At 40.1% G+C, this 18,439-nt stretch overlaps 2 protein-coding genes across 1 annotated transcript; one reads left to right on the forward strand and one right to left on the reverse strand.

Moving 5' to 3' along the window:
• Erich1 (glutamate-rich 1) overlaps positions 1-18,439 on the forward strand; it is a gene marked incomplete at its 5' end in the record, with an annotated part of 52,793,804 nt that overhangs the window by 47,519,131 nt on the left and 5,256,234 nt on the right.
• Defb1 (defensin beta 1) lies at positions 2,822-17,536 on the reverse strand. The gene is made up of 2 exons (NM_031810.2): positions 17,410-17,536; positions 2,822-3,091 (listed from the first exon to the last, which is right to left on the reverse strand). Exons 1-2 carry the CDS (start codon positions 17,468-17,470, stop codon positions 2,943-2,945), a joined length of 210 nt encoding a protein of 69 aa, NP_113998.1. The 5' UTR covers positions 17,471-17,536; the 3' UTR covers positions 2,822-2,942.

An 18,439-nucleotide genomic window follows, 5' to 3' on the forward strand; every position in this document is an offset into this window, starting at 1 on the left:
TGCCCTCTCTAGAAGGATCCAGAGGACAATCTCTTACCATGGCTGTGAGAAGTACATTTGTGAAGTGGCCTCAGTGAACAAAGCAAAAGCAATTTACTGTGACCATGAAATTTGGAAACCAAAGTATGGTGAAAATGACTGGTTTTAGAGAGTGGGAAACCAGGTAGTAACATATAACCTCCAAAGGGGAGAGGAGCTAGTTGCTGAAATGAAAAACAGAATCAGTGTCAAACTCAAGATGGGCTCACTAGGGACCATTTGTGAAACTGTGTAATAGTAAGTTTGGGGTCTTGGAAGTGATATAAAGAGGAAGATGTCACAATTCTTGCTCTAGTTGTGTTTGAAAAAAAACTGATAGTTATTAAAGTAAAAATTAAATCACCTCTGTCAACCCTACCCAAAATGCAAAGGAGACCAGGAGGTTAAAAGAAAGATCTCAGCCACAAAACCTGCTATTAACTGTCACAATAACCAGCTGGATTGGAAGCCATCACAACTTTATTCAGCAGGAACTTCTGCAAGGACATCTGCCAGCAATTCTGTGTTCAAGACTGGGTTGTGATCACTCCCATTGATCATTGTCACTATACTGGCTGGTTTTGTGTGTCAACTTGACACAAGCTGGAGTTAGCACAGAGAAAGGAGCCTCCCCTGAGGAAATGCCTCCATGAGATCCAGCTGTAAGTCATTTTCTCAATTAGTGATCAAAGTGGGAGGGTCCATTGTGGGTGGTGTCAACCCTGGGTTGATAGTCCTGGGCTCTAGAAGAAAGCAAGCTGAGCAAGGCACAGGAAACAAGCCAGTAAGTAACATCCCTTCATGGCCTCTGCATCAGCTTCTGCTTCCTGACCTGCTTGAGTTCCAGTCCTGACTTCCTTTGGTGATGAACAGCAATGTGGAAATGTAAGCTGAATAAATCCTTTCCTCCTCAACTTGCTTCTTGGTCATAATGTTGTGCAGACAGTCACTAAGGTGCATTGTTCTAAAATCTTTGGTGTAATCATCATTTTTATTTGTGAAAACTCCCCTGTGCTCCACCTTCTTCAATATGCCTAAGGTTCGCCACACCTCATCTGTTCCCATTATAATGCTTCCCCTTGTAATGATTTGCTATGGTTTTTATTTCTTGTTCACTTAAGTATTCTTGAAAACCTGTTCTTTGACTTTTTAAATTTCATTTGTCATTGGTATAAGCAGATAATTTCTAAGTCAAATGGAAGAAAGTACTATTCGAGCTTTAAGAAACAGTCAATATGGGCTGAAAAGATGGCTCAGTGGTTAAGTGCACCAACTGTTCTTCCAGAGGTCCTGAGTTCAATTCCCAGCAACCACATGGTGGTTCATATCCATTTGTAGTGGGATGCAATGCCCCTTTCTGGTATGTGTTAAGAGAGCAACACTGTGCTCATATACATAAAATAAATAATTAGAAAAAGAAAGTCAATATATAGGTTGGCTTTGGTCTATTAACTGATACAAACCCATATATTTCTGTTTATATTATAGTTTCTATTTATATTATGTTTATATTATATCTATTAATTGATATAATATATTAACATATTGTATATGTATATTTTTAATCTGTATATATGTATTTATCTATATATGTATATACACAAAATATCTATCTATCTATCTATCTATCTATCTATCTATCTATCTATCTATCTATCTATCTATGACTCTTTGAATGAATTAGAAGGCAGATCTTCCTGAAGAGGAAGCCTATATTCTATTGAAAATTTACACTGCTGCTCTTTCATTACTGAAAGTGGTTCAACACATTACTATATGTTATCCATCAGGGACAGAGTGTTATATGACCACTTACCTGAACTTACACAGCTTACATAGAACACCCCATCATGTGAGTAGAGGTTGCCTATCTGAAATCAGACCTGAGCAGACCCTGAAAACCTAAGTTAGGTATAGAAAGAAGGGACCCCATCCATCTTCACTGGGGTTTATTCTCAGAGAAGAATTATTTAGTTTTCTTGCTGAGGTTTCCAGGTTAAGGAAATGACTAAAAACATGGATTTAAACCACTGTGTCTGCATTACTGAGAATATTTGAGTCGACTTAATGTCCTCCCCAGTGTCAGCATCTTCCTTACTCAGCTTTTCTCTATAGAAATGATCATCTCATTGAGGGATATTAGTATGGACTGGAGATAAATTCTATTTACAATAGGACTTTGTTTTGGGGAATAAAGCTTCAAGTGCTTTAAGTTTTTTATCGTTTGCCTACTAAGAGTTGAAGACGAAGTGGTGGAGGCAGGTTCTGAAAACTACCACATCATGTGTGCCATCAGTAGACAGAAGAGCATTTTCAGGAAAAATTGAATGTCATAATTTCTTTCATCCATTCACGCATGTCTGCAGACGTCACACCGTGGAAGACCTGAAACACAGATGTCCCAGTCCTAACACAGATTTGTGATACACAATTAGATTTGAAAGTTGTGGCCTAATCTTTTTTAAAAGCACTTACCAGGAAGTCCAGAGATTACTCATGGAGGACGAGCTTTGGTTGGACAACTTACAGTTATAAAGGGGTTTCTAATGCTAAGGTTGCAGAGAGGGTGCCATAGGATTAACTGCTGAGACTATTGAAGAATCATCCTCTTTTACATCATAGGAGACTGTGTTCTCTGTTCAATTCTGTGTAAACTTCCTATGCTGGGTGCATCTTGCATGTGATAAAATTACATAGAAGTGGTGTCACTCGAATTGTGACCGTCATTACTCAGGGCCCGGGAAATGTTCTGGATTTTCCCACCTCTTGTTCTAAGCCCAACACTTTTAAAAGATTGCTCTTCTAAACTGAGGCATAAAATTTATTTTGAGATGATGTAAATAAACTTCAAAAACATTTCATTTATTAAAACACTAATTTTACAATCCCTTGCTTGTCCTTTATGTCCATTCTTCAAACCACTGTCAACTCCTGCAACAGTTGGGCTTATCTGGTTTACATGTTCCTTGTAGTTTGGTATGAGATGGGCAGCTGGAGCGGAGACAGAATCCTCCATTTTGGAGGCATCGGTATTGATCTGTTCTGCGTCCAAGACTTGTGAGAATGCCAGCACCTACAAGGGGAGAACAGATATGTTTAGGCTTTCAGCTGTAACTCCAAAGATTTGAGAACATTTGGTAAATGCAAGACAGACAAGCTGGTAGCCCTTAAGGGAATTCTCTCTTAAAGGCCATTGCTATGGAGTTGATCTTGAGGCTATGGAGGCTACACTTCAATATTCCAGGACAAAGAGAGGTTCATGAACCCTTATCCTGAACTAAAATTCTATTGATACTAGATAGATAGCTTCTAGGGGAAAAAAGATTCCATTTTCTTTCAAAATATAGCCCCTGATAGTCAACCTTGCTCCAACAGATGGTACTAAACCTTTAAGTATTTGGTGGCATAACTTGATCTCAGTGAATTATTTAAAAGAGCGGGGTGTTATGAAGTTGGGAGAGATGGGGATGTGAAGGTAGATCTAGGAGGTGTTGGGAGAACTGTAGGAAGGAAGGTGAAAATAACCAAAATATATTGTATTAATTCAAAGACTTAATAAAATATTATATTGAAAATGCATTTATCTATGCATGCTTGTCTGACTTAAACTTGTAGGGCACTGTAGTTCTGAAGTCTCAGACCTAGCTGAGGAAGCTCTTAGTGGTTTATATCTTTCAGGTTTGTTACTTTAAGGGCTCATCCCCTAGTACATCAACTATCCTCTAGTCAATGGCCACACACTAAGATATAGGCAACACTAACATCATTCAAGCGTGAAAACAACCATTGGATGAAGATGAAGTGGGGTGTGAATCTGGGAGGAATTGCAGAGGAGTAAACGTCATCAAATATAATGCATGGAACTTTCAAAGAGTTAATTGATGTATTAAATATATATATAGATATTATTATGACATATATAACATATATAATTATTCTGCCATATATTATATCACATACTGTGACATATAGTACATCATATTATAATGTTATCTACACACACACACACACACAGCCTGAGGGGTTTTTTTACACTCTCAGGGACTTCACATGCAGGGATAGAGGACCAATGGTGTAAGGGGATGTGCAACTTAATGGTTCACAGATTCAGCTTACCAGCTGATCAGTCCACAGCCAGCATCTACACTTACTGCATTTATAGGCCTGTGTGTCGAGGGCAGTCTCAGGAATTCAACCTAGTAGCAGTCCTAGTGAGCAATGTGTCAGATCAGAGGTTGGCCTGGGGACCACTCTTTCTGCTCTAATTTGTTTAGACATCAGAGATATCTCCAATGATATCTCTGACCCATATCAACTAACCTGCAAAACCACAAGAGTAGAAAAGGGGAGAAGCACAGACTACAATGTAGACTGAGAGGAAAGGTAACACGGTGACTCCACATTTCTTAAATCTTCAATAAAGTGAATCCAAAATATTGAAATGGTTGAAATTCCAGAGAAGACATTCAACATCTGGCTTTTAAGTCAGGAAGAATTCAAAGATAAGTGAAACGAGAAGATTACTGTGAGACTTGGATGAGAAATTCAGCAAGTTGGAAGAAACTTTCAGCAAAGGCAGATTTTAGATGTAAACCATGAAATAAAGCAAACATCAAGAACCAAGCATCATCACAGAATAGAAGTCACAAGACAGAATATACTGATTTAAAGTTATCTTTGACAAAGGTTAACTTTCAGGTAACAATAGAAAGAGATACCAGTTAAAGAAAAGGGAAACCTATGAATTGTAGTTGAAAGTTACGAAATCTAGAGGGAGACTGTCCACTTTAGAAGAACAGACAATTCAAAATAGATGTGTCCAGTGAAAGGATAATCCGTGGCAAATAATAGTTTAGATGATTTTAGTATAAAACAAAGAAAGACTGCTGAAAGCTGCAGGCATGAGTTACAGGTTACTTATGAAGGCCCATTCTTCAGAATTATAACAATAGTTATCAGTACAAACATTAAAGAACAAGAGAATGAACATAGTGGTATATATTTGCAGCTATTAGAGCAAATATACCTAACTAACATTCAAACAATAGTACTATATCTAGCAATGCTTCTCTGAACACAGGGGAATAAAGACCTTATAAGATAGACATCAGCTAAAACAGTTCATGACTGCTGTGGTAGCATTGCAGAAGATAATAGAAAGCATCCTATATCCTGTGAATAAAATTGTTGAACCCTTGGGAAAGCATAAATTTCATGAGACTAATAAATGAAAATTATGAGAAATATGGAAGAATCAAACATTTCAACTCAATAGCATGGATAGAGAGAGAGCGAGAGGGAGAGCGAGAGAGAGGGGGGAAGAGAGGGAGGGAAAATGGATAGAGGGAAGGAGAGAGAGAAAGAGAGAGGGGGAGGGAGAAGGAGAGGGAGAGGAAGAGGGGCAGGGAAGGAGGGAGGGAGGGAGGGAGGGAGGGAGGGAGAGAGAGAGAGAGAGAGAGAGAGAGAGAGAGAGAGAGAGAGAGAGAGAGAGAGAATGAAACCAGGAAAAATTATTGGAATTAGCACAAACTTTCAACAATAGTCTTAGACATAAATGGCCTTAATTTATTAATTTAAGGTCATGATGGCTGATTGCTTAGACTAAACACAAGATCCAACTGCTTGTTGCCTATAAAATCCAATTGCACTGGAAAAGACACAACCTGAAAGTAAAAAAATGGAAATAATTTTCTGACTAAATGTAATCTGAAAAGGATTAAGAGTAACTCTATTCATTTGCAACCAAGTAGATTTTAAATAAAAAATTAGCCCCAAATGAAGAAAAATATCACTTGGCAGTAATAAAGGGCAGTTGATCAAGAAGATGTAATGAAGGGGATGGGAGGGATGTAAGGATACTGTCTGAGAATCAGCTTATTTTGTATACGACAGTGAGCTGCACCTGTGAAGCCTTGGCAATAGAGTGCGCCTGACCAAGACCTGCACCATCACTTGACATTACACAATGGAGAGGGGTCATCTCATGAAGCCCTACTTATAAATGAGAGAGGGAGGGAGAGTCTGTTCCAGAGATGAGCCCATGATAGGTTCTCTACCCCTAAACACACACATATATAAACAACACTAGATTGATAGAACAGGCTGTCTCTACATATATGTATGCATTTATGTGTGAACACTAACAGTCAAAGAAGAGGTAATAAGTTTGAGGGTAGTGTGGGAATGTAGGAAGAGTTGAAGGGGGAGAGATTAGGGTGGAAATGACGTAAGTACAGAACTCGTGCATGACAATCTCAAAAAGAAATGTAAAAGAAGATGTAGTGATTGCAATATATAGTCACCAGTTTGGTAGATCCAATTTCATAAAAACAAAACGCTATTTGGCATAAAGAGAGGTATATATCAAGATTCAGTGCTAATGAATGCTATCAGCCCACCATTGTCAGAAGATAGCATCCTAGACAAAAATGAACACAGAAACGTTAGAGTAACTGTAGCATAGATCAAACGACTGTAAGGACAGCCATATACTATCCCACCCCAAGGCTCTAAACTACACAATACAAGTTTTAACGAATAAATATTGAAATATTTTGTATTTTATCAGATTACAATACAATAAAATTAAGAATTAGCAACAAGAGACATGGTACAAAGACATAAATATACTGAAAATGTATCAAATTTGCTTTAGAAAAATCAGTAGGTCACTGAAGAAAAGGGGAGAGGAATTTAAATTTTTATAAAAGCCAGGTGATGCTGACACACACCTTTAAATTCAGCACTGGGAAGGCAGAGGCAGGTGGATCTCTGTGAGTTCAAGGCTAGTCTGGGCTACATAGTTAGTTCTAGCCCATCCAAAGCTATACAGAGAAACTCTTTCTTGGGGGAAAAAAGAGAAAACAAAGCAAAAAAACCCTTAACAACAACAAAACAACCAACTAAACAAACAAAACAAACTTCTTAGAAGCAAATGAAACAGAAACAACAAATTACCCAGTACTACAACCTTGTGTGTATGCCAATGGTCATCCTAGAAAGGACATTTATAACTATCAGTGCTTACAATAAAAGCAAATACATTCTCAAGTAAGATAATGATACACCTTGAGGTATTAAATAAGCAATATCAATCCAAACCCCAAGTTAATAATAAGGCAGTAAAACAGTGTCAGTCAGAACTGAAAATAATGAATGGAAAACCCAGAAACCGTGTAAAGAATCCATAAAACAAAGGCTTGCTTCCTGGAAAAGGTAAGCAAAATACACAAAGTCATGGACACATTGGCTAGGAAGTGAAGAAAGAGTAAACATGAAGTCAATAGTATTGGAGATGAGTGAGGAAGTATTACATCTGATACTACAGAATACCCGAGAAATTGTATTGGCATGAATTATGCAATGTAGAATAAATGGACACATTCTTGGATGCATTTGACATATGGACAGTGAATTGAGATGATGTAGATCCACAGAGCAGTGAGACTGAAGCAGTAGTCACCCACACCCCTCCACCACCCCCACCCTCAACACCTGACCTCCTACCCCTCTACCACCCCACCCTCACTACCTGACCCTACACCTGACCTCCCCCTCCCCCACCCTCACTACCTGACCCCCATCCCACCACCAGACCCCCCACCTGACCTCCCACCCCTCCACCACCAACAACAAAGAAAACTTCACTACTAGTGAAATTTACTACAGCATTCTACCAGGGGTTTAAAGAACCTTATACTATTCCACAAAATAAGGAAAAGAACATTTCCAAATCAATTATCCAAAGTAGTTATTAGACCAATGCAAAAAAAGATAGATAAGGGCTCACACCAACCAAAAAAAAAGGCTATATGCCAATTTCCTTGTTGAACAGATTAAAAATTCTGAATAAAATTCTTGCAAATAATTCAGAGACACATTAAAAAGTCAGCACATGATGATCAAGTTTATTTCATCCCACTTGTGCAAGAGTAATTCTGCATGTGTGAAATAAGCCCAATATAACCAATAAACATGATAAAGAGAAAAGATTCTCATGGCCATGACAATAGATGCAGAAAATGACTTGGAGTAAACTCAATGTCTATTATGCAGAAACCCCGAGGAAACCAGGGATAGGATGATCATACCTCAACATAGCAAGATTCCTATGTTACAAACTCATAGCCAGCATTATACTGGGTGGGAAAAAATTGAAAGTATTTCCTTTAACGCCAGGAAGGGGTTGACTCTATGTCACAATTTCTATTTAATAGAGTGTTTCTCATAATTACTTATTGTTGCTGTGATAAAGCATTGTAACCAAAAGCACCTTAGAGAAATGAGGTTTATATTGGTCTATGCCTCCAGAGTTGGGAATAGAGCCCATTATAGTGGGGAAGTCATGGTAAAAAGCTGGAAAAACATATCAGCAGGAGCAGGGAACCAACTGATCACATTACACAGGAAGCAGGGAAAGAGAAAAGGAAGTGGAGTGAGGCTATATTACTTCAGAAGCCTGTGACTTCTTCATCCAGCAAGGCTGCCCTTCCTGAAGCTCTCATAACCTACCCACAATAGTATCACTTACTGGTGACACAAACTGGTGACATAACCTACCCCCAAGAGAGTAAGTCACTCACTGGTGACATGTTCAGATGCATGAGCCAAGGAGGGATATTTCTTGTTCAAACCATAACATTCTCCCTGTGGCCCTCTAAGGTTCATGGCCATCTCATGATGAGAATACATTTAACCCAACTGCAAAAGTCCTCATAGTCTTTAATAGTTGCAAACTATTGGTATTGGACAGTTGCAATTCCGAATCTCTTCAGAGACCCAAAACAATGTCTTAACTATGACCCCTGTAAACTTACAGAACAAATAACACACTTTTAGTGTCAAACAGAATATACATTACCATTACAAAATAAAGGAATATGGGCACACCGAGGAAAGATTAGACCAAAGCAAAACTGAAACCCATCCTGGTCCGAATACTGCATCAATAGATTTAAATGACACTGACTCTGTAGCTTTGCTGCCTGCAACATACATTTTTAGGCTGATTCCTGGTTCCATTTCCTATATGAAATTTGGCAGATATCTCATGGCTCTGACATCTCAAACATCTTGGGATCTCTGCAACCCAAGTTTCACTATCACAGCCTTATGAAATGCCCCCCTCCCCCCAAGGATTCCTTGAAAGTACTCTGACTTTGACATACATTACCTGGCCTCCACCATTCTCTGTAAAGGAAAAGCCCACAGTCCCCTTAATCTTGCATAGTTTTCTTGTTAAAAAAAGTACCACATGAGTAACATGATCAAGTTCTGCACCCAGCTTGAGATGGCCCTTGGTCACTTGGACCTCAGTTGCAGAAGATTCTGAATACAACACTTTCATAAGTTGGAGGCCCATCCAAGTGGGGTCTTATCCTCACAATACATTTTCTGTTGTTTTTGTCCAGATCATGCAGCTTCTCTTAAACAAATACAAACTCCTTTTCAGCACACAATTGAAGTCTTAACTTTCTTAGTAACATTTGCTTTCCAAACTGTACTTTTTAAAAAATATTTTCCTACCATGTTTGTTGTCCTAATAACCATGCCACAGACTCAACCCTATGTTGTGTTAAAATTTACTCCCCAACAATAACATAATAAATGAATTACTTTTTAATTTAGCCCCACACAAATTCTCAGGTCACAGGCAGATGCAACCAGATTCTTTGGCAAAATTTCATGAAATTTCTCTTGTCAGGTACAATTTGAATAATTTTCTCCTCTGAAACCTCATGAGCCAGACCTCCATTGTCTGAATAGTCTTTAGAATTACTGTCTTCCAGGCCCCACTAGAATAGTTCATTTATCTCTATTTACAGAATTCAATGGGTTTTCTGGTCTGAAGCTCCAAATTCTCCCATATCCTCAGAAGAATAATATGATCTTGCTTTTCACAGCAAAGCTCCATTTTCCTGAAACCAACTTCTCTCTTAGTTACTTATCTGTGGTTGTGATAGAATTCCATGACAAAGAACAATTTAAGGAGTGGGAAGGTTTTCTTCTAACTAAAGTTTCAGAGGGATAGAGTCCATCATGGTGGGGAAGGCTTGGCATCTTAGTTACTTTTATAGTATTGTGACAAAATTCCATGATGAAGACAACTTAGAAAAGAAAGCATTTACTGGAGCTTACAGATTCAAAGGAGTAGAGTCCATGATGTTGGAACAAGGGTGTGTAAGCAGGGACAGATGATGGCTCACATCTTGAGCCATGAAGAAGACACCAAGAGAAGAGCACCCTAGGTAGGTGGAAATGTTTTTGAAGTCTTACATTCAATTCTCCATGACACACCTCCTCTGACAAGGATGCATGCCCTAATTCTTCCTAAACAGCTCTACCAACTAAAGACCAAGTATTTCAACATATGGAATCCATTCTTATTCAAACCCCCACATATAGCAACAGTAACTAAAACCAAGCAGGAAGAGTAGAGAGCTGACTGGTCATACTTGATCTATATAGAGGAAGCAAGAACAGGAAGTGAAGCAAAGCTACAAGCTATCAAAGCCCACTACCAGCTAACTACCTCCTCCAGCAGGGCTCCACCTCCAAAGGTTCCATAACCAAACAGCATGACAAACTAGTGAACAAGTATTCAAATATATGAGCCAATGGAAAACATTTCTTCTTCAAACCACAACAGTACTTGAGTTCTTAACTAGAGAAATAAGGCAAAAGAAAGAAACAGAAAAGATACAAATGGGAAAGAAAGAAATTATACCCAATTGAAGATGATGTGATCCTATATCTAAAAATAATCTAGAAAGAGTTCACCAAAGGACTCTTAGATATAAGAAAACATTTTCAGCAGAGTATGAGTTATATAATCCATCTAGAAGAGAAAGCACCTTTCTTCTACACCAATACAGAACTTGCTAGACAAGAAATAAGAAAAGCAAGCCCATTCAATTGGCAAAAAAGTCACATTCCTGCATAATTTATTCAAAATTATTTTACACATCCATAAAAATGATGTTAGAGACCTCTACAGTGAAACCTCTAAAGAAAGAAAATGAACACATCAGGAAATAAACGTTTCAGACTTATGAATCATCAAGGCAATTTCGACAGAGTAGAGGCATTCCCTATCATAATTCTATGACATTCTTCACAGAAATAGGATAAGACACAATCCTTAAGTATAGAGTAACACAGAGAACTCCAAAATAACTGAAGTATTTCCGAACAGAAAGAGGAATATTGGGGAATCACAATATCTTACTTCAAGTTATAAAAAAAAAATGGCCTGGGAAAAATGACTCAGTGGTTCTGAGTACTGGCTGTTCTTCTAGGGACCCAGGTTCCATTTCTAGTATCCACACAATCATTTAAAACCTGTGTTTAATCCCAGTTCCAGGAGATTGGATGCCCTGCTCCAACTTCTCTGAGTACCAAGTACGCAAGTAGTTCCCACACATGCATGCACACAATCCCCTATACTCACACACACACACACACACACACACACACACACACACATTTACAGAGTTATACTGCAGAGCCATAGTAACAAAAAGCAGAATAAAAGGTATAGAAATAAACTTCCACTGTTGTCATAATTTGGCTCTTGTCAAAGTTGCTATGCTGATTAGTTTTTATTATCAAATTGATTAGACTAGGAAGTGATTGCTTGTGTGTCTGTGATTGATTCCCAGAGAGGATTAACAAGAGAGGGGAATGCTCTGAGTAAGGGCAGCAACATCTCATAAGTGCTAGAAGTTTATATATTCATATTCACATATATTCACATATATACATAGTTCATAAAAAAACATGAGACTCATAAGTCTCACGTTTATATATTCTTAGGTCAAATATTTATGAATAGTGCATATCCAGACATAGCCACACAATTATAATTTACTCTAGGAATTATAAACTAGAAAATAACTCAACTTTAATGTATTTTTGAAGTGCTGGACTCAAACCCAGGGTGTAGGGAGCCAGACTGTGATTTTATGGGAGAAGAGCCGTCCTACAAAGCTTAAGTGTAGAACGTTCTCTCTCATATATGGGAGAGGGTGCCATGGAGTAAGTGTGGGCTACTGAGGCTGTACAAGGGGAAGGCGAGGGAGGACCTGGAAGAGCCATGGGGCTTTGGATATAACCACAAGACATTGCATGTAGGTATGGAAATTATACAACAAAACCAGTTACACTGTATTGTCTGTATAATGTCATCATTCCAGCCACACTCTGTTCCAGAACAACTCTCCTGTGTGAACTATCATAGACCATGACACCTCTCCAACTGAGAATGCAGAAACCTAGATTGTGAGATCCCCCTTATTCTCACACCCTAGGCTACTCATTTCTTCCTCATGACTGGCTACTGCATTTATAGCTGTTCTTAGTTATCCAAGGAATACAGTGCCCCCCCCCATATAACTTGAAGACAGGAAAACTGAGTTTATTATCATAAACTCATAATATTTTAATTTTTTGTAAATATGATATATAATCCTAATTTTATACCAGACATTCTGGATCTCTACCCAGTAATGCTTCTTTACTTATTAATTTATTCTTTGAAAATTTCATACTTTTTAAATAATACGTTGTTGTGACATTCATCTCTCCACTTCCACCTTATCTAAACTAGGATGAGACTTAGATCAATTTAGCATGACTTGGCATAGGGAAGATGCCTAAGGATTTAAGGAAGGATGACCAAAAATAGTAATGAAGAAAATATATTAAAAGACTGAGTGTAATATTTGAGCTTTGTATAAGAAATCTGTGAAAATAAAATTTCCTAAGTATCCTTTTGGCAACTGAGCTACGGTTGTGTGTGTGTGTGTGTGTGTGTGTGTGTGTGTGTACATGTGCATGTGTGAATCTGAGAATGAACATGCACCCATCAGGCTGTTGGGACTTTGTATCTTCAGTTCTTCATTTTGAATCCACCTTGAGATCCGTGGGTGGGACTCTAGGGTTGTGTAATACAATAATAGGCAAATGTGAAGTTTTAAAATGAACATTGCAAGGGGAGATTGAAATTTTTCTGATGAAAAGATAAGGTGTTTAGATAAAAGAAACTTCAGGTGAAATGGAATGGGTTGCCAAAGAACAATGGTGTCAGAAAAATTGGGGCCCCAATTCACCCATCTCTCCCACTGGGTCTACAGGTAGTCTTGCCATTGGAACATACACCTACAAAGAGGTCAAGGCCATGGGACGGAGTGTAGATGTTATGAATCATCTACAGTTTTTTGGTAGTAATTTCAGACCTACACCATGGGCTTGATGGTGAGCAGGGGCTGAATGTCAATCATAAAACATAGTTCATCAGAGTCCTTGCTGTCTTGCTATTGAGAGAAAGTCTAACTCTTGGCCAGGACAAGGAAATGTGCTGCCAGCCTGCTGGGGAGGGGCCAGGAAGAATCTGGTTCTTCCAACTGGAGGTGTTAAAAATAAAAGTCAATGTCAACTTGGAATGGGGTGTTCGTGTAGTCGTGAGTGGAGGCTTGACAGGAGGACGGATGTGTCTATCACTCTGTTAGGCCACAAGGGGAGGAAATCAACTACACTTGCCACTCCCAGGAAAAAACAACCAAAGGTCAAACCAGCTCAGGGATGAAATAAGTCAGGCTTTCTTAATTCAAATAGCTCCCAATATCAAGTTCAGCAGGAAACTTCAATCTTCTGCAGCACCTCTGTTTACTATCACAGAGCTTGAATGTTCTGCTCATCTAGAGTCTTCTTGAGAGAGAATGTGTGAATGGTGATCCCTTCCAGGAGCTTGGGGAATTGAGTGAAAGAATGCAGGAACCCAAGTGAGTGTGTGTCCTTGTCACCAACCTCTCTGACTGTAGAGCAGCCCTGGCATAGTCCCCATGTGGAAGAGATCCTAGGACACAGATGACACAGAGCTGTCCCTTTAGCTGTGAAGTGAAACCCATGGCCTTGCTTTGATGCTACTTTGGAGTATGTCTGTTGACCCTTACTTCCTACTAACTAACATATTTGGGTCTTCTCCAAATATGGAGGCTGCATGGCTGGTTTTTGAGCTAACAAGATTTGTGGTTTCTAGATGGGATCTGGACACCATAGAAGGTGAATTTCTATTACTGGAAGCTTTTACAGGAAGTGGAAGAGGCAGGAAGAATTAGGACAATCAGGTCAGGGTGGGGATTCCTGGATGAGACACTGAAGAGGCCAGGTTATTGACTAAGCTCAAACAGTGTTAGTGCCTGGAGTCATTTGTCTGCTTTGAGGCAGGGAATAGGCTCAGCCTAACACGGTTGTGTCTAGAGATTGCAGGTGAGGAAGATAGGAGTTTGTGGAGTTGTGAATGCCTATAGTAGTGGGTTGGATTAATTCTCAGTCCTTCAGGGTTTAAGGACAGAAGACAGGTGCAGGAGGAGGAGACAGTTTTGTTAGTGGGAGTTCCTAGTATCTGTCTCACTTGATCTGGCCCTGACCATCCCTGGATTTACTTATAGGATTTCAAGCCCCCACCCACTGTCTCCTTACATAACCCTACTAAGGTTTGGAACCAAACCCCCAACTTTCTGTTGTTTATCCATAAAATGTATACATTGATTCTATGTTCCTCCTAAGAGTATTCTGAGAACTCAGTGTAAATGTCCTCTTGCTTTCTTTCCCTCTATTTTTTAACCATGTCATCTATCTGCTTGCCTGACACATACAATGTCATCTGCAGCCAGGCATCTCAGAGTTCTGCATCCAACGATCAGAAGCAAAGTGCTAGGGAGTGATGGAGTCTGCAGAGGCTTGTGTTAGGGACCTCTGTTTGCAGTAACATTCCCTGATCAGCCCAGTTCATCATGGTAGAGTAAGAATGTAGCCACATTTAAGGTTGCAGCAAAAGACAGGGGCCTAAATTTAGTCAGCATCTTACCACTGTTAACTGTTGAGAAAGAGGGAAGATTTTAAACACCACACCAAGCAAAATGGGTTCTGTTTCTCCTTCTATTTCAGCCTCTTCAAAGAAGCCTTCTCAGTGTCACACACACACACACACACACACACACACACACACACACACACACACAGTGTTTTCCTCTAGAGTTGAACGTTTATAGAGAGTCTGAGATCTCCCTGACTCCTCCTGCTTTCTCTGACACTTATCTATTCATGTTTGTTGCTCACTAAATATTTGTTCAGTGGCAGCCTCAAGCACCTTGGTTTCCAAAGACCTAGGTTGAGATCTTGTTATGTTGACCTCATTTCTGTTTTCACAGACAATTTGTACAGGGAGATAGTGGGGATCCCATTTCTTTATCTGCCAGGAAGAAAAGCTGGTCAACAAGATGGTCTTGTCTTGTGGAGTCCCATGGAACAATTAGATGAGGCAAGGTCTAAGGACTCTACCAGACATGGGTAGGGGCGGGGGACTGGTACCTGTGAGTGCTCAAATGAGACACAAAATTGAGCTAGTCCCATACAGCCTTCCAGAAACAGAACTCAATATCTTTCACACCAAACTCTGAGTTCAGAAAGAAGCATGGGCTCAGACAGTGTAGATAGGACAAGACAACACATTGGCAATGCCATCAAATGCATGAAGTGATGGCTACAGTATCTAGCTAGACATAACTGTTTTACAGTGTATACACTCCCCAAAACAGCATTTTGTATATTACAATTCTACATGATTTTTACCTACAATCTATGAATATATCAAAAAATCAAATCAAAACTGTCACACTTCACACACCAAACTTAATCCAAGCACATGCAAGGTCCAGCAGCAGCCTGGCTCTGGGGACTCTTGAGAGCCTGCATATTTAATGCAAAAGACACTCAGGGGATGTATTCTTTTTCCCCACCTAGAGCACAGGGGCCATAGCAGGTATCAATCCCAGAGAAAAATACTTTTACTAAATAGTGCCCTTCACTAGGGTCAAATTTGAACTCAGCACTACAGCAGGTGCTCCTTAATGGTCAAAATGGACTCAGTGCTCCTTAATGGTGTTCCTTGGTCCTTGGGACTCAGGGGGGTCTAAGTACCATAATCTTGGCTTTGGGGATGAGATAGATTCTGCCCTTAGCTATTTCCTGATAAGCAGCTGGAGAATTCTTATACTAGCAGATGATACAAGTGGAATATTTGTATTCTGAAAGAGTACAGTAGCGTGGCACTACCACAGAGAGTATAGCAATCCGCATAAGTGGTCCTGGATTTCAGCTCCATTCTCATAATGGAGTATCGAGAATTATGGCTGATCCTGCCCACCTTTGGGAGGTGGGCCAATTTCTGTGGTTCGAATGAGTTGCCTATGATCAAATGTAGAGTACTAGATAAAAATAAAAAGTCTTCATTATGAAAAATATGCTTTTATATTTTCTTGAATTTGTGCCATGAGAAGGAAGGAAAATTCTCCTTCTCATGAATTCATGAAAGGAAAATTCATGAAAGGATTCCCACCCCAGCCAACCCATTCCCAAACACGTACCAAGACTGGTATATCAAATAGCATGTATTGTGTTGTCTGTGTGTACTGGCATTTTCTAGACCCTAGAAAGGGGTAACTTATTAAATGTATTTTTTACCTCTCTAATGGACCATTGCATCACTATGCAAAACACTGTGTTGAAAATTCACCTGCACCCAGATTTCATATGGGAAAATTGGGGCATAACTTATTTTCAAATGCATAGTTCCAGAGGTTAGCATGATAACCTGGAGAGGAACAAAACAGGATTTTTCAGACAATTTCACAACTAAAATTTCTTCCCTAGAACCCTCCTGCTACAAATGTGTAAACTAAAACTCAGAAATATATTACTTTCTCAGTGTGACCTTGAGAGATGGCTATGAGGAACATGTGTCCGTAATCACTACTTCAGGGTTGTATTGTTTCCTATGCCAGAGACAAGCTGCTTTGGCCCAGAGAATCTGAGTATCCTCTGGACAGATGTGAAGCACTTCCATTTGGCTGGTGAGATCTTGCCTGAAGAATATGGCTACCAGGAAATGTGAAAGTTCACCTGTCATCTCTTGACTGCATACCTGGTGTTTCCAGGCATTTACAACTGGCTGAGCTGGCTTGGTGAAGGGACAGGGGCACTTTGCCTGCAGCAGGGAGGCTCCACCCAGAGCCCTAGCTGAAGCTAGTGTCTGCCTCTGGATCAAAAAGCTAGTCTCTCGGTGTGAAGAATCTTGCCACAACCAAAGCAGACTCCCACACAAGATATTTCCTAAACTCTAGGGACAAACATTAGAGCTGGGAGATACCCACTACTCTCTGAATCCATACCAGGCTCATTTTGCTGCTGCCCAGAGCTGTTGACCACAAACTACTCAGGATACTATATGTTACTAGACCTGGAAGACCAGGAGGCACCTATTACATGTTCCCCCTTAGCCTAGGTAAGTCCAGTCCCAACCAGAGCCATCAACAAGTTCCCAAAGCTTACCCAGCTCCATCTGGGAGAAGAGAAAAAATAACATCACCAGGAGAAAGTAATGAGTTTTCATGTCGGTGAAGTCAGGGTCCAGAGTGCAGAGAGGACGTGAGACTCCCAGGTAGTTGAGCTGACAGATGAGGCTTGAATGAGCTTGTTTTTTTTATAGAACACTGATTGCATAACCTCATTAATGAGCCGAAGGGAGGCGTTGCAAACCACAGTGAAGTTCTAATGACACCATGCTGTTCAGCCTGAGTAGAGCCCAAGTCCTGTGGGCACATGACCTCTCTCCAGCTATAGCTGGACTTTATTTTTTCAGCCTGGAAAGTGGAAACAGGCGTGTTTGGACTCTCAGGTTGGGATTCTAAGAGACTCCAGGCAAAGCAGCCCCGACCAGGACCCTCCAGGTTAAATAGGTTCAGAGAGCCTGTAAGAAGCTCAACAACCCTAACAGGTGACTCTCTGGCTCTAGACGGCTATGGTTCTCTTCTGTTTAGACAGTGCTCAGGATTTAGTTCCTGCTATCCTAATGGTAGACTGATCGCAGGGATGGAAACTGCAGCAGGGTTGCTTTCTCATCCCTCTCCCTTTCTCCCTGAGAGTCTCAAACCAGCTGGTGTTTCCATTTGGGAAGGTGGTCCTGGGGTTTTCTAATTCCGGCCCTCCCGACAGCACCTGAGCTAAGTCCAGGGAATGCAACTGTCCCTATGGTGTATGGCCTCAGCTGGGCTCTGAGTGTGTGGGTACTATAGTGTTTTAAAATATCTTATTTCCATTGAATTTCCAGTGCAAATCTATGAGCAGATTTCCTAGAACATTGTGAAGGTGCTTATTTACAAGCAGCAGTCAACACTTCTGCCCAACTTGTAAGAGTGGAGATTATTAAGGGGATACTGAAAAGCTCATAGAACCATTGTTGGGGCTGGAGGACTGGGCTTGTGGCTGAGCTGCCAGGAACAAGGACTAGTCTGACTAGTCTGTGTCACTTGATATGATGAGGATCCTAGGCTGCAGCCACATTGTAGGAGACACCAGCATG

Source organism: Rattus norvegicus, chromosome 16, assembly GCF_021556685.1.
Source record: "Rattus norvegicus strain SHRSP/BbbUtx chromosome 16, alternate assembly SHRSP_T2T, whole genome shotgun sequence".
NCBI classification, from domain to species: Eukaryota; Metazoa; Chordata; class Mammalia; order Rodentia; family Muridae; genus Rattus; species Rattus norvegicus.

Excerpts from the sequence above, each read along its gene's own strand:
- Defb1 (NM_031810.2), bottom strand. The coding sequence starts at position 17,470 with ATGAAAACTCATTACTTTCTCCTGGTGATGTTATTTTTTCTCTTCTCC. Across the intron at positions 3,092-17,409 it reads CTTCTCCCAGATGGAGCTGG|GTGCTGGCATTCTCACAAGT; the intron begins GTAAGCTTTGGG and ends CTCCCCTTGTAG.